Raw genomic sequence first — 16855 nt, 5'->3', positions numbered from 1 at the left:
TCGGGACCCTCAGGACGGGGTTCTGAGTGGCGTGCCAGGGAGTAATCGGGACTGGCAGTGGCGGGGCTGTGCGTGGTTGGAGTAAACTTGGAGCCCACAGGGACCCGCAAGGGCCCGGCTCTGCGTGGCTGGCTTGGACAAGCAGGGGCGGGGCTCTATGTGGCTGGGTAGGTAGGAATCGCGACAGGCAAGGGGCGGGGCTCTGCGTGGCAGGGCTGGCCGAGATGTGACAGGCAGGGGCGGGGCTCTGCCAATTGGGTCTCGGACGAGCAGGGGGCGGGGCTCTACATCGCGTGGCAGGCGGAGATGAGACCAGCAGGGGCGGGGCTATGGGGGCGGGGCTGGAGGAGCTGGAACCCGCAGGGGCGTGTTCTGTGTGGCGGGGCGGGAAGGATCGGAAACGGCAGGGGCGGGGTTCTGCGTGGAGGGGCGGGGTTCTGCGTGGAGGGGCGGGCCTGGGGCCCGTGGTGCGACCCCGGGCCGGGTCTGGGCGGCCGGCGGGCCGTGGCAGGAAGCCGGAAGCAGCCGCGGCCCCAGCTCGGGAGACATGGCGGGCGTTAAAGGTAGCTGGTCCTGCGGTGAGGTGTCGCCGCCGTCCCGGGCTAAGCCTGGAGCTGCGCTCTCAGCGTGTGGGCGGGGAACGGCCTCCCCCAAGCCTGCCGCTCTCCCCTTTTCTCCGGGGGCGGAGGAGGCGCTCATCCTCTTCCTTTGCCCCGCGGGATGCGGGTGGAACCTCACTGGTCTGCACGCTCCTGCCGGTCTCTCCGGGACCTTCCAGGCGAGCCAGGAGCGGTGCCCTTCTTGGAGACCCGGGTAGACCAGGAGCATCACCTCTAGGCTCCTCAGTACTTCGGAGCGTACCCCCGCCCCCATCTCTGCTCAGTTTTAAACCGACTGGGTTTCCATTTCCCGACATGTCCACCCTGACGCCTCTCCTCCCTCTTCCTGCCGCTCCGCAGTTTCCAGTTTCTTCTAGAGCAGCCATTGTCTTCAGTCTTCTCGGCCCCGGGGTTCTTAATTCTTTCGGTACTGATGAGTTTTCCTAGTTGGGCAGAGTTGACTGCAGGCAACAGAAAGCCCACGGAAATGCTGTATTTCTCATAATTGTATAGAATAGATTGGGTGGAATGTTATCGCTGCTTTCTTTAGTGTTTATTCATCTATGGACAGACAAGAAAGTAGTGTTTGTACAGAGAGTGTTCAACTACAGGGGCAGTAAAGGAGGTACCAAGAACGCCGCTTCCCTTATCTGTATGACTTTAGCGAAGTGGGGGATGGCAGCCGTAGGAGAGGCTATTGGAAGGCTTCCTGTTATTTTGGTAGGAAACCATTCGATTTCTGATGTTTGAATAGAGTAGTGTAACTTGTTTCTATGTTGGAGTTAACTTCCATCTTTGGAATTGGTAACCAAAGATCTTCCTAGTTAATCAACATCTGTTATAAACATGTATACGATATATTTGCATGCATGTGTGTGCACTCTGAAATTTATCTGAGTATGTGAGCTATTATCAGACACATTGTATCATTATTTCTGGCTGACTTTTATATTCACCATCAGTTTAGTAAATGTGATTTACTTGGACAGTGTCCAGTGTGTAACGTGTCCATTTGAAGACAATGCAGAAAAGGGGTGACCGATAGTATCCCAGTACTGGACTGCGCTGTGCTTAGTCATGCCCAGAAACTATCAAGTAATGATACTGTTTATGTGTGAATGTGTTAGAAATTGTGATGTAGTGAAAAGGAAGACCATGAAATGGAAAAGGACTAAGGGAAGGAAGCTACAGATAGTTCACTAAGGGGTGAACTATCTTACAGATTGAGGGACCATTGTATGCCTGTGACTTGGGATAAAAAGATAAAAGTTATTTTTGGGTGACAAAACTGGAAATGATTATATTACTGTTGAAGTGTCCAAGGTGTCCTTAGATAACAGGAGGAGCACAAAAGATGGTGTTATGGATTAAATTGTATCCCTCAAAAGGTATGTTCAAGGTTCTAACTCTCCAGTATCTGTGAATGTGACCTTATTTGGGAATAGAGTCTTGGCAGATGTTATCATTAACTTGATGATGATACTGGATTAGAGTGTGCCCTAATCCAATGACTAGGGTCTTTATAAAAGGGGGGGGGGGTGTCAGAATTTACACATGGAATCACAGGGAGAACACTGTGTGGAGACAGAGGCAAAAATCGGACTGATGCAGCTAGAAGCCAGGAAACATCAAAGATTGCCAGCAACCACCACGAGTTAGGAAAAAGCAAGGAAAGATTCTTCCTTAGAGCCTTCAGAGGAAGCATGGTCCTGCCAATACCTTGATTAGAGACGTCAAGCCCCCAGAAGTGTGAGAAAATAAACTTCTGTGGTTCTAACGGTCCAGTTTGTAGTACATTGTTAATGGCAGCCCCAGGAAACTAACACAGATGGGATAACTTAACCCTGCTCTGGGGAGAAAAAGGCAGTTCTTGAATTGAATCTAAATCTAAATCTAAATCTAAATCTAAATCTAAATCTAAATCTAAATCTATAAATCTAAATCTAAATCTAAATCTGAATCTAAATCTAAATCTAAATCATCAGTAAGGTGTCACCTGGCTAAGGAGGGAGCAAGGACAGTTTTTCCAAGTGGGGAGAATTGTGCTGGATCAACTCGTAGGCTGTGAAAGTGGCTGTGAAGGGGTGACACCAGCGTTGTGTATTTGAGAGATCGCTGTCTGCTGTGTGGAAGATGGATTGGAAGAATCAAGGTTGGAGGCAGGCATGAGATGGTGAGGGCATGCACCAGGGCAGTAGTAGAGGGTTCAAGGGAAGAGGGTGGGTATCTTAGTCCTTTAGGGCCGCTCTAACAAAAATACCGGAAACTGGATGGCTTACAGAGCAAACATTTGTTTCTCAATTCTGGAGACTGAGAAGTCCAAGATCAAGGTGCCAACAGATGCAGGGTCTAGTGAATGTCTGCTTCCTGGTTCATAGACATCTCACTGTGTCCTCACATGGCAGACAGGGCAAGGGAGCTCTGGAGTATCATTTATGAAGGCACTAATCCCATCCATGAGGGTCCCACCTTCATGACCTAATCACCTCCCAAAAGCTTTAAGTACCATCACATTGGCAGGAGGATTTAACATGAATTTGGGGAGGGAACACGCTCATTCAGTGTATAGAGGTGGTTTTGAGTGACACCTGGGAGGTTGAGTCACCTTAACTTGGTGATCTTCTGTAAGACAGAAGGTGATGACAGTGTTGGTTGGTCTTTCAGGATAGAACTTAAAGGGAAGAATGTGTTTGGAAGGAGAGGGTGGGATGTTTGGGTTTTATACATGTCGACTTTGAGGTCCTTGTTTGCTACCTGGGCAGAGAAGTCCAGATTGGAGTTGGAGGTGCAGGCCTAGGTCCCAGGACCTGTTCTGGGCTGCAGCATCAGATGTGGCTGGGCCCTCGTGATACTAGGGAACTTTGGGTCAAACGCAATGTCTCAGCAGAAGGACAGTCTAAAGAAATGAAGTTGGATTCCTTGTTAGCTCCAACTTTAAAATATGGCAGAGGATGTTGATTCCCCCCAAAAAGAAAAAAGAATCAATCAACTGGAGATACATTTGTGAACGTTGAGAGATGGGTGTCACAGACCGGAAAGAAGAGGTCTCTGGTTCCTAGCTTTGAAGAAGGGAGTGATACAAAAGGTCAGGCACAGGGAAGGGATAGTGCCAACCAAGAAAAGACCATCTGTAATGAAACAATATGCGAAAAGTTCCTTTTGTACATTTTTCTTTAAAAAGTGACATGTATGACATGGAAGAATACAAAAATTAAAATTGGCAGTCTTGTGCCCTAACGTCTGTATACTTCCAGATGTTTTTAAAAAGCACCTTCGCATCTTCCTATAAAACAGTCTCCCTAAATCTCTTAAAGTAAAAGGAAGCAATCAATCAAAATGTTAATTAATTTAGTGAATGACTAATTGTGAGTATTAGGGATTTTTTTCAGAAGAAAATTTGGCTAAATTGTGTCTGATGCTTTGAATTTATACCTTTAGCAAAGAATATTGCTAAAATGAGCAAGTACCTTCATCAGTCAGCATTTATTTATGGAACACCTTCTTTTGCCAAACACTTCACATGGATTATCTCCTTTACTTCTCATAAGCTGCATGATAAGGTGGCACCATTATTCCCATTTTATAGGTGAGAAATTTGATTGAAAGAGGTTCAGTTTCTCTCCAAGGTCACACAGCCAGTTGGTGGCAATGTTGAGATTTGAACCCGTGTTGGTGACTCAGAGCTCAGGATTTTTTTTTTAACAGCCTTGATACTCTGTCTCCCACTCAGCAGCATGACAAGGACAAATAACGTTCCTACTCCCTCAGCGATTAGTGTTGAACAAATGCAGGGAATAAATATTTTATTTGGTGGATACTACTTGGGAGTCATTTTCTGTGAAAACATGAAAGTAGTCTTCAAATACTTGAAGTACTGGGGTTGGGAGAGACAGAATGATCAAAGGGCATATATATATTACAGTGAGGCAGTTTTGGATATAATTTGAAGAAAGGATTTTCAGCATTTAGATACTATCAGAAGGAAATGATATGCCTCAGGCAGTAGTGAGTTCTCTTCACTGGAGTTGTGCAGACAAGCTGGTTGGCCTCTTGTGACAAATAGAGGGAATTTATATATTAGATAGGGGTTGGAAAATGCTTGAGACCTTTCTCACCTAGTGATTTTAAAGTGGTGGACACAGGCAGTCATTTGCTAGTCAAATGTGATGTCAACTAATGAAATAAATCACTACATTTGCGTAAATTGGGAACCTTTTACTTCTTTAAGTGAATGTTTTTGTTTAAGATATAACTCACATACCATAAAATTAACCTTTTAAAAGTGGAACATTCTATGGTTTTTAGTTTATTCACAAGTTTGTGCAACTGTCGCTACCATTTAATTCCAGAACATTTCACACACACAACCCCCCCCCTCCCCCCCCCCCCCCCCCCCGCCCCATGCCCCAGAAGAAACTCCATACCCATTAGTAGGCACTCCCATTCCTCCCCTCTTCCCTCAGGTCCCTGGCAACCACTGATTGGGACCTTTTAACTCTTGGTTTTATTTTTCACAGCTCTTGTGGCATTATCCTTCAGTGGGGCTATTGGGCTGACTTTTCTTATGCTGGGATGTGCCTTAGAAGATTATGGGTAAGTGTTCATTTCAAAAAGAACTATTCTTGTTTTTGTGCGTTTGTCATTGTTCCTGTGAGTGTTAGCAAGTTTAGTGAATTTAGCGCCGGGCTCTAACCAATGAGTTAGTGAAGTCCAGGTCCATTCGTGGGTCAGTTATATTTCTGCAGAGAAAAGCTCTTTTTAGACTTGATGTATTCATTTAGTAAGCATTTCTTGAACACCTACTCTGGACCCGCTGGGGATATAAAAAGGAAGAGATACAGTCCTGTCCTCAAGGAGCTTGCAATTTGAGTTGTGCCTGAGAGGCAGACAGGCGTCGGTCTAGTCCGGAAGATGACAGCTGTAGTGGAGACATGTGCACAGTACACGGAGAGCTTTGAGAAGGTGTATCTGAGTTTCTCTGGGAGAGTCAGGCAGGGCTGCAGAGAAGCGGTTGTCTTTAAGCTGAGACTTTGTGTCTAAATAAGAGTTTGTGGGGCTGATGAGTTAGGGGAGGGCATTCCAGGCAGTGGGAACATTCACCAAAATGTGTTTATTCAACAACTCTTGGTTGAGTGCTTACCAAGCATGCCAGCCACTGTTATGGGAACTGGAGATTAAGAAATAAGAACAAAGGTCCTACTTTCTCAGAGTCTGTGTTGCAATGGGGGAGATGGACACTAAACAGATTTAAAAATGTCCATTCTATCAGAGGTAGAAATGTTATGAAGAATAAATGATAAAGGGCACAGAGACTGGGGAGAGGGTGGTCAGGGAAGGCCTCTCTGAGAGGGTGACTTGTGAGCAGAAATGCAAAGAAAATAAGGAAGCAGGCCATGCCGGAAACTGGGGAAGGAGGACTTCAGGCAGTAGGAAAGTCATATGCTCAGGCCCACAGACATTAAGGCATAGAGACTCTCCAGGAAACCACATGTGGTTCATTATGGTAGAGCATAGAGTGTAGCTGGGATGAGCAATAGAAGGGTTGGTCAAGGATGTAGAGTCAATCAGTCTTTAGGGCACTGTATGCCATGTAAAAGAGGTCAGATTTTACATTTCAAGCCATAGGAGCTGGAAAAATATCCTGAGAATAGGTTTGGAGGGTGAGGGGGTTTCTGTTTGAAAAAAGTCAGTCTGGCCAAAATGTAAGAGTGGATAGCAAGGTGCTGAGACTGCCCTCAGGACACGCAGTAGGGCACTACTGTCATAAAGCAAGCAAAATGTCAGGCTGTGGCAGTAGGAATGAAATGAAAGGAAAGAGAGAGATCTAGGTGGCAGAACTAACAGGTTTTGTTAGCTGATGTCAGGGTTCAGCAGGGGGAGAGGGTTCTGGGATGCCTCCCAGGTGATTGGTTGAGCATCTAACTGCACAGGAGATGCTGGGACTAACTTAAACCAGCTGGAGCTAGTTGTTGGGACATTTGATGAGTTCAGATCTCTCACCCCAGTCCTGGCCAGAGATTGTCTAAACACAAGAGGGAGCCGGTTGTAAGCAATAACTTCTATTTGTCCAGAGTGTTTGCAGCTGTTACCAGAGTCTGGTTTTTAAGGATATAAGGTATTATCCTCATTTCTAGCTGGGAAACAAAAGCCCAGCGTGGTCAAAGACTTAACCCAAGTCGCACAGCATTAAGTGGCAGAGATTGGACTCATGTTCTCACTCTCTTGACCATTATTCTACAACCAACTCTAAATCCAGGTGTTCTAATTCTCTAAGATCTCTATAAGGTTTTGAAAAAAACGAGCCATTTACTGGTACTACAAAGAAATTAATTTTATATTTAATGATGGTGACCCAGGATTATCCTGTACATCAGGAGTCAGCAAACTGGCCCACAGGCCAAACATGGCCTGATGCTTGTTTTTGAAATTAAATGTTTTATCAGAATACAGCCACACTCATTTATGTACCATCTCTGGCCACTTCTGCACCACAGGGGCAGAGTTATGTAGTTGAGGCAGAGACCCCGTGACTTGCAAAGTCTAAAATATTTACTATTTGGCCTTTGCAGAAAAAGTTTGCCAATCTCTGGCTTACACGTTTTCTGAATAGTGTATATTTAATACCCAAATTTTGTATGTAAACAAGGTTGCTTCTACATTAATAGTTCTCATAGTTGAATATTGATCGCTTACTATGAATGGGAACACAGTGCCTTAGATTGTTGTACAGAAAACTCTCACTATATTCTAGGAAGTTAATAATTAAGAGCTCCTGGCTGTGGGCATGTCAGGTCATAGCTGGGTCTCTTCCAGACCTCTTCTTGTCTCTGTATCTGTGTTTCCTCACTGGTAAAATAAAGGCTTTGAACTAGATAATCTCTAACAGCCCCTTCAACAATATTATTTGGTGATTCTTGAAACCCACTATAATCCCTATAGTTTAGAATTAGGAGTTAGAATTCAGTGTGTACATCTTGAGTCCTCTTGATGAAGGGCATTTCCCCTTCTTGCTTTTTGGTTGCTGTCCCGTACTCCTAGATCTGTGGCTGAAATAAGCTTTCATTACAGTCTAGCTTTGTCACAACTTCTGCTTAGAGGTGCTGACTGTCGGGGTGGCCCTCCGTGTATTACTGTGATGTGGATATTTTAAAGTGAATAGAGACTTTCCTTTTTTTTTTTTCTCTCAAGGAATGAAGCATAATAAACATCTGACTGATGGAGAAAAATATTTTTGAAGTATTTATAGAGCAAATGTAATTGAAAAGCAAATGACAATTTTTAATAAATACAAAACATTAAAATTTGGGAAGAAAACTTTTTTGCATTATGGTATTATTATGTCTTACAATAAAGATTAGAGTATATCTAAAGTTTGTACTGGTAAGCATATTTAGTTTTATGATTTCCATACTTAAAATTCATTTTGTTCATTCAGTAAGTGGTAATGGAATACCTCATCTCAGCCCTGGGGATAAATGGTGATTGATTGAGACAAATTAGATTGTTGTTCTCATAAACAAGGAAATATCAAATAGGGATAAATGCTGGCAAAAAGTCAAGAGGGTGATGTGCTCAAGGGTAACTTGAAGTATTTAAAATGGATGGTCAGTCTTATTTCACTTAACATAATATCCTCTATGTCTATCCATGTTGTCTCAAGATCTTGTTCTTTTTTATGACTGAGTAATATTCTGTATTCCATGTATATCTTCCTTATCCATTCATCTGTTGATGGACTCTTGGGTTACTTCCATATTTTGGCTATTGTAAATAATGCTGTAGTGAACATAGATGTGCATATATCTTTTTGAAATAGTGCTTTTTTGTTTTCTTTGGGTAAATATGCAGTAGAGGAGTTCCTGGATCATATGGTAACTCTCATTTTGTGAGGAACCTCCATACTATTTTCCACAGTGGTTGCACCAATTTACGTTCCCACCAACAGTGAATAAAGGTTCCTTTTTCTCCACATCCTTGCCAACACTTGTTATATCTTGTCTTTTTTTTTTTAAGTTTATTTATTTATTTTTGAGAGAGAGAGAGAGAGAGAGAGGAAAAGAATGAGCAGAGGAGGGGCAGAGGGAGGGAGAGAGAGAATCCCAAGCATGCTCTGCACTGTCAGTGTAGAGCCCAGCATGGGGCTCAAACTCATGAACTGTGATATCATGACTTGAGCTGAAGTCAAAAGTTAGATGCTTAACTGACAGAGCTACCCAGGTGCCCCCATGTTGTCTTTTTTTTTTTTTTAATGTTTATTTATTTTTGAGAGAGAGAGAGAGTAAGTGGAGGAGGGGCAGAGAGAGAAGGAGACACAGAATCCAAAGCAGGCTCCAGGCTCTGAGATACCAGCACAGAGCCCGATGTGGGGCTTGAACCCACGAACTGTGAGATCATGACCTGAGCTGAAGTCGGACACCCAAACGACTGAGCCACCCAGGCGCCTCGCCCCCATGTTGTCTTTTTGATACTAGCCATCTGACAGGTGTGAGGTGATATCTCACTGTAGTTTTGATTTGCATTTCCCTGATGATGAGTGACGTTGAGCATCTTTTCATGTGTCTGTTGGTCATCTGTATATCTTCTTTGGAAAAATTCTATTCAGGTCCTCTGCCCTTTTTTAATTGGATTATGTAGGTGTTTTTTGGTGTTGAGTTGTGAAAGTTCTTTGTATATTTTGGATATTAGCCCCTTTTTGGATGTATCATTTGTAAATCTCTTCTCCCATTCAGTAGGTTGCCTTTTCATTTTATTGATGGTTTCCTTCACTGTGCAAAAGCTTTTTATTTTACTGTATTCCCAGTAGTTTGATTTTTCTTTTGTTTCCCTTGCCTGAGGAGACATATCTAGGAAAATGTTTCTAAGGCTGATGTTAAAGAGATTACTGCCTGTGTTTTCTTCTAGGAGTTTTATGATTTCAGGTCTCACATTTAGGTCTTTAATCCATTTTGAGTTTATTTTTGTGTACGTTGTAAGAAAGTGGTCCAGCTTCGTTCTTTTGCATGTAGCTATTCAGTTTTCCTACTACCATTTATTGAAGAGAACAAATTGGGGTTGGGCAGAATGTGAGGGCAGTGGGAGATGCAGGCTTCCAGTCATGGAATGACTAAGTCACAGGGATAAAAGGCACAGCATAGGGAATATAGTTAGTGGTATCATAATAGCAATGTATGGGGACAGATGGCAGCTACACTTGTGAATATTGCATATTGCATAGAGTTGTCGGCATCACTGTGTTGTACCCCAAAAACTAAAGCATCAACTATACTCCAATAAAAAATAAATAAAATTGAATGATCAGGGAAAGCCACTTTTAGGAGGCCTCTCAGCTTAGATTGCACAAGAAGGAGCCAGCCAACGAGAAGACAGGGAGCAGAGAGTTCCAGGCAGAGGGTTTTGCTAGTGCAGAGGCCCTAAGATGGGGATGAGCTCAGAGTGTTTCAGGAACAGAAAAAAGGCTGGCGTGGCTACTGACTGAGTATATAAAGAGAAGATGGCACAATGCAAATGGGAGAAGTTGGCCAGATCATGGAAGGCTTTGTAGACCAGGGAAAGGAATCTGGGTTTTACTAAGCCATTGAAAGGTTTCCAACGTGTATACACTCAGAAGATCTCTGTTGAGTTAGTGGGTGCTAAGTGGGTGCACTGTGTTGCGTTCTATAGGGAAAGCAAAGGTGACTGAGTGAAGATTCTGCCTTCAAGAAATTACAGCTCAGGAATAACAGAAAACAATAAAGATTCTTGATTACACATTGTGTAGTTGTTTTTTTTTTTTTAACACAGGGTAAGGTATCGACATACTAATGGACTAGTAATTTTTAAAAATTTTTTTAAAATGTATTTATTTTGAGAAAAACAGACACAGCACGGGCAGGGGAGGGGCAGGGAGAGAGGGAGAGAATTCCAAGCAGGCTTCACGCTACCAGCACAGAGCCTGATGTAGGGGCCTGAACCCACGAAACTGTGAGACCATGACCTGAGCCGAAACCGAGAGTCGGATGCTTAACTGACTGAGCCACCCAGGCATCCCTGGACTAGTAATTTTTAATCATTGCACCTTACCTGTTCCTGGTATAAATCATCTCATGTACGAGCATTGACCATTAAATTAATAATTGTTTGACCTAGACGCTGAAGATAATTCTAACTTTGAAATGGCAGCATGTCTTTACAATGTAACCGTAACTTTTCTTTTTGGGTTTCTTCTGGGTCCATCCGACAGCGTTTACTGGCCCTTGTTTGTCCTGATATTTCACGCCATCTCTCCCATCCCCCATTTCATTGCCAAAAGAGCAACATATGACTCTGATGCCACAAGTAGTGCCTGTCGGGAGCTGGCATATTTTTTCACTACTGGAATTGTTGTTTCTGCCTTTGGATTTCCTGTTATTCTTGCCCGTGTGTCTGTGGTAAGTTTTGTTTTCTATTGTTTTGCTCGGTTGTTGCTGAGTTTACTTCAGAACATCAGTTTCACTGCCATTGCTTAGGCTTAATTCTCAAATCCAGATGTGTTTGTAGTTTCTCTTTTCCATTTTAGATCTCCCTATCAGTGCCTTGGCTATGTTTTCAGAATGCTTTCTTTGTCTCTCTCACAACTTTTAGCCGGGGCATGTGATTTCTTGCTCTTTAAACTGTTTTCTGGAATTGTGCTTATCAAATCCTTGCCTCTTAGGGCGATCCACAGAGAATGTAATAGCAATGCTTTTCTGGTTCCAAAATGAACATCACATCAAATTCTTCTGCATATAGGATCGTGAACACAGTTTCCAACTCAATACTATAGGCATATTTTAAGGGACACCTACATGGTTACAAGAAGATACAGTGAATAAGATGCCATCTTCATATCCAGTATAATTGTTTTCTTTTTGTCTCCAAAACACACATTGTGGGTATAATTTATTCACTTCTTTCTTTTTTAATGTTCACTGCTTTTCATGCTACTTGCTTTTATTCCCCCTAACTACATACTGTTTCAATTTCATGAAACTCTTATTTGGGGCATTGGATCTTGGGGACATCTGCTATTTGTAAGATACCAGGAATAAGAGCCAGACATTGTCTGTGTCCCAGAGGCACAGAAACTAGCCTGATGGGTAAGTACACTATGAATGTATTATGTGTGATAATTGAAACATGATCACACCACCATAGGAGCAGCAGGAAGAGAGAAATTCCAACTGGCATTTGATGTAGGCCTCAAAGGCTAAATAAGGTTTTGATTCAAGTAGGGAAGGCTGTTCTATGGAATGGCACCCAAGTGTGAAAATGCAATATGTGGAATAAATAGCAGTTCAATATGGCGGAGTCAAAAGGACGTGATTGAGAAGGAGGCTAGAAAGGTTGGGGAAGCCCACTTGCGCAGGCTCTTGAATGCTATGCCGTTTGAACTCTGTTTAAATGAGAAGCATTGGAGCTTTTTGAATGCAAAATCTTCAAGACCTTACTCTCCTTGTGCTGTAGACTAATATTTAAGTTTGGCTGTAAGGATTTCTGTTTTATGAAGAAACTTTCATTGATGTTTTCTTTCTATTGCTTAAATTAAAACAAAATGCCCACTAGAGGGTACTCTCATCCCCTACTGCGCCTCTGTAGAACTATCTGCCACGCTGGGAAGCTGTATGCAGATTATTATTTAAAGTCTGTTCTTGCCTAGAAAAGAAACAGACCAATCCATAATTCTCTGCAACTCCTGTTTTCCTGAGAGGAGGCAATGGGTATAGATCTTTTAGTACCCGGTATTATAATTAGACCCTTTATATTCTGGGTGCTTTTATTTTACTTAAGGCAATCATTGTCTACTGAAAACATGTTGAGAAATATGTCTAATGGGGAAAATGATAAGGATGATACAGACTTAATTATCAAGCATCACGAAGTAATTAGGCTAATTACTGAATAGTTCACTGTCTCCTGCCTGTTAGGTTATTAAGCCTTTTAGCAGTTTTATGTAATATTTCATTGGATGATTCTAATGCAGAAAATAACAGATTTTCAAAGAGTATGATATGAAGAAAGTAAAGATTTAATCCTCTTTCCTTGTGTTTCAGATCAAATGGGGAGCCTGTGGCCTTGTGCTGGCAGGCAATGCAGTCATTTTCCTGACAATTCAAGGTTTTTTCCTTGTGTTTGGAAGAGGAGATGATTTTAGCTGGGAGCAGTGGTAGCACTTTATTCTGATAAATTGCATCTTATTTCTTAGAAGTCATGCTATATGTATTTGTGTGCATATGTGGCCTTTTACTATGAAATTTCCTATGCTATTTTTTTATACCTTTATATCATGTTCACTGTAAGAAGGACTACAGGAGAGAAAGCTCAGTTTTGTTTCTAGCTAATAGACCTCTCCATGTACTCAAGTTGAATTCTTTTATTTGTTTGGCTCTTCATATAGTCATGGTGCTCTCAGAAGATATATTAACACAGTCTTGTACACAGCCGTTCACTTGTGTGGATGCATTTACATATTTTGCCTGGGGATGAGTGTGGGTAAGCAGACAGCACTGGAGCAAGTCTGTTCTACTCAGGACTTCCAAGATATACTTGTGGCCCAGAGAGACAGAGCGGCTCCCTCTTTGTGTTGTAGACCTTTGCCTCTCGAAGTGTGGTCCATAGAGCACCTGGCATCTCTTAGGAGCCAGTTCATACAGAATCAGAGGTTCCCCCCCACCCCCTCCACAGATCCAGTGCATTTTAGATGAGCTCCCAGGTGAATTACATGCACATTAAAGTTTGACAAGTGCTGTCATAGGGGAATAAGTATCACCTCTAGTGTCCTTGTCTTCCCTTTGGTCGAACCTCTTAACCTCTCTGGGTATTAGCTGCTCGTTTGTAAAAATTGTTTCACCTGCCTTCATGTTGAGGCCTACTTCAGAGTCTCTCTGGTATTTGTGAAATGTCCAAACCTGTATGTTCCTCACATTTGTGGAATTGTTCTCAGTAGGGAACAGTTATGTCTTCACTGTCTGAAAGGCAATAGCTCTTTTCACAGAGCTGGGGAAACAGAATAACTGCAAAGTAACAGAGTAACTGGGCTGTACCGAAGGAGGCCAGGCTGGAACCAGTCCCTGCTTTAGCAGGGGGGCAAGAGCAGATAGGTAATACTTTCTAACTTCCCTTTATAATCACACACTTCTCCCCAGCTCCTTCTCTGTACTGCGTTCCACCTCCATCCCCCCTCCAAACCAACACACTCCCAGCAGTTCTGATTTGCCTTTACTTCCTCATGGCTCTGACTTTTCCTTCCTACAGGAACAGGAGCCAAGTAAGCAAACAGAGGGTGCCCAAAGACGCTACGTACTGTCTTTCATGCCTTGTAGATCTTTTTATATATATATGTATAAAACCCCCTGCCACTTTTAAGTGAATCATTTTGAGTACGTGCCATGCTAGATCCCGTAGTCAGTTTTTCTAGCTCAACTTTTGGTCCAAGATCTATAAAGAAAATATGGGAACTAGAACCACTTGATGAGAATACAATGATTTTAAAGGATTATTAATGTGTGATAACTGATACGCATTGAAAACACTAAAATTTTGAAGTTTGGAATCTGAGGAATTAGCATATCTTTTCGTATTCTGGAATGGTCTGGGACTAGGAGAAGATAAAAGTGAAACCTAAAAGGATAATGTGCAGTTATATTGTGGCCTTGTGCATAATTTTATGTTTTCTTTTTTTTTTAATATATGAAATTTATTGTCAAATTGGTTTCCATACAAAACCCAGTCCTCATCCCAAAAGATGCCCTCTTCAATACCCATCACCTGATTTTATGTTTTCAAAGTTCTTTGTACATATAGAATTGTTGACGTTATTTCCAATATTTATAATTAGAAAAATTATATAAACACTTTATAATTTTAGCCAGCGTTTTTAATAACACTTGCACTTACTTTATTGTAATAAATTTCTCTTTTAACACAAAAGAAAGTTTAATTTCAAAAGTCTTTATTCTGATGTAGCCTTGCTTAAAAGATAAAAAAAAATAAAGTAAGAATCTCTTGGTGTTCTGAAATGGGTAGTTTGAGCAATACAGGAATAGCAATACATTTTAAGATATCATTTTGAATGTCTAGTTGGCTTGTAATAGCATTTCTTTTCCTAAAACGGAAATAGTGTTTAATTTATACTCCCTTTGACAAAAGTATCTTTGTTGCTTATACATATTTCATATTTCAGATAACCAAGGTAGCCTTAATATGTAGCCTTAAATAAAGCATTGCCTCTTGATTGTACTTCCAGAATGATATAAAGTACACATAGAGAATATTGGTAGCCATTCCCTAATAATGGAATGGCTTATTGAAGTGATAGATTGTTGGATTTGCTCTGTGTCTGAAAACAAACATTTATTTTTAGTGCTTAAGTGTCATTATAAATGCCAGTGGGAAGTATTGCTATGAATGTACAATATAGAAGTTTCCTTTTGATGACACACATGTTGGGCATTTCTTTTTCCTTATAAAAAGTTCATTTTTTTTCCTGTATGCCATAGAAAATATTTTGGAGATTCAAAGCACATTGCTTACATTCTAAAACTAAGAATACACATAAAGAATTGCTGACAAGTAAGTAATCTTATGAAGAAGTTCTTTATCATGTTCCAAACAACTGGTTTACAGGCAGACTTTGAAACACTTTCGCACAGCAAGTGGGAGGCTGGTGATTGAGTGCCCAGGCCAAGCCTTCTGAGGGAGGCTAAACCCTGATGTAGTTGGCTTACAATGCTCAAGGTACCTGCCTGAGTTTTGGGTCTTGGAAACAGGGTAGCATGGACAGGGTGGAGAAAGGAAAGCGGAAGTTTCCACCTCTTTTCCTGAGAACAAAGGTCTTCAAGTTTTGCAGCCACTTTCCATCCCCTAATGCCCTTGGGGTCCAAGTACATTCCCTTGAGTTTTGTTGGCCTCCTCTCATGACAAGGGGCCTTCCTCCCAGCCTGCCCCACCTCCTGGGGCTCCTCATTTTCCCAGATCACCCACCTCTCTACTTCTACCCAGTCCATTTTCTTATTATAGCTGATACAGTGCAGTGTGAAGAAGAAAGCAGTCTGGTCTACCTCTTTCCCAGAAAGAAAGGAGGACTTGTGCTCATCTCCCCCTCATCTAGAGCCCTTACCAGTGCCCCCAGTGTGTAGTGACCACGCCTGTGGCAGCTGCAGTTTTGCAGGGGAATGCCTTGGAACCCAACGGCTCATTCACAGAAAATGGTAGTGTTTCCAAGTACAGTGAAAAAGCATCCCAGCAGTTTATAGAAGGGTAATATATGGGTTAGGGGCAAACCTCTCATTCCTCATCCCTTCCTCTGGGTGGGTTCTCAGCTGGTCGTACTTTTCATGGTTGTTCCTGTTCCTCCACTTGTGGACTCACAGATTTTTCTTACAGTCATCAAGAAATCTTTACCTCTGAGGTATTCCCTTCATGAAGACTCTTCTAGAGGCCACAATGTTTCATTAAGTTAATACCATTCCTTATGCTCTCAGGGAAATGCTTAGGAGATGTCACAAAAATATGACAAGTTTGCAAAAAATCCAGATTTTGCACCATAATTTGGCCAAATTTTATACGGATGCTAGCATTTTTCAAGCATAGTAATTAGTTCACAACTAGAAATTGTTATTTCTGTAAATGGATGTAACTTGTGTGTTTTAATTTTTTTCCCCCATTCTGCCTCATGAAATACCTTATTTGCAAAAATCCCAGTGCATAATAGCTCATTATGCTATTACAATCACAAGGTGCTTTGTAGTGGCCATGCTACCGGAATAGAGCAGTGATACGTGTAACCCCAAACATGATGTGAACGATCTCCAGGACTGCTTTAGGTTGCATTATATATGTATGATGAGGACGATTATTTTTTAAATAAAACTTGTTATTTATACTTTCACAAAGACTTTTATGTACGTTATTAAATTAAAATGTTTAATTTTTAGCAGATTGATTTCCCCAGTGTTTTTGTTTGGATAATCTTAACGTGCATGTGACTAGTGTTGAGCCTGTACTTACTGCGGTTGAAGAGAAGCCGTCCAGGCATATGCACAAACTGGAAAGAACCCAGGCCCTAATTACACCTGTGTTGTGGCTCACAATCCTGTTGGGAGACGTGGCTGTCGGGGCGTGCTTAATAATTCGCTGTATTGGAAAAGAGAGAGCACTTGATACTTTAAAAACACGCTGTACATACCCTGAAGAGTCTTTTTTTGTGCACTACAGAAAAAGAATGAACTGATGTAAAATACTACTTAAGGAGTAATGTATCC

At 41.9% G+C, this 16855-nt stretch overlaps 1 protein-coding gene across 3 annotated transcripts; it reads left to right on the top strand.

Moving 5' to 3' along the window:
* On the top strand, window positions 1-16482 carry LEPROT (leptin receptor overlapping transcript). 3 transcript variants are annotated; one of them, XM_047871495.1, is made up of 4 exons: window positions 1-167; window positions 5117-5192; window positions 10819-11005; window positions 12647-16482. In XM_047871495.1, exons 1-4 carry the CDS (start codon window positions 158-160, stop codon window positions 12761-12763), a joined length of 390 nt encoding a protein of 129 aa, XP_047727451.1. In that variant the 5' UTR covers window positions 1-157; the 3' UTR covers window positions 12764-16482. The 3 variants fall into 3 exon arrangements, with proteins under 3 accessions (XP_047727451.1, XP_047727450.1, XP_047727449.1); XM_047871494.1 differs by lacking the exon at window positions 1-167 and adding an exon at window positions 453-563; XM_047871493.1 differs by lacking the exon at window positions 1-167 and adding an exon at window positions 582-1987.
* The last annotated feature ends 373 nt before the right edge of the window (window positions 16483-16855 follow it).

Source organism: Prionailurus viverrinus, chromosome C1, assembly GCF_022837055.1.
Source record: "Prionailurus viverrinus isolate Anna chromosome C1, UM_Priviv_1.0, whole genome shotgun sequence".
Taxonomy (NCBI): Eukaryota; Metazoa; Chordata; class Mammalia; order Carnivora; family Felidae; genus Prionailurus; species Prionailurus viverrinus.
Note: the sequence above shows the minus strand (reverse complement) of the source record. Positions and strands in the feature narration are given on the sequence as shown.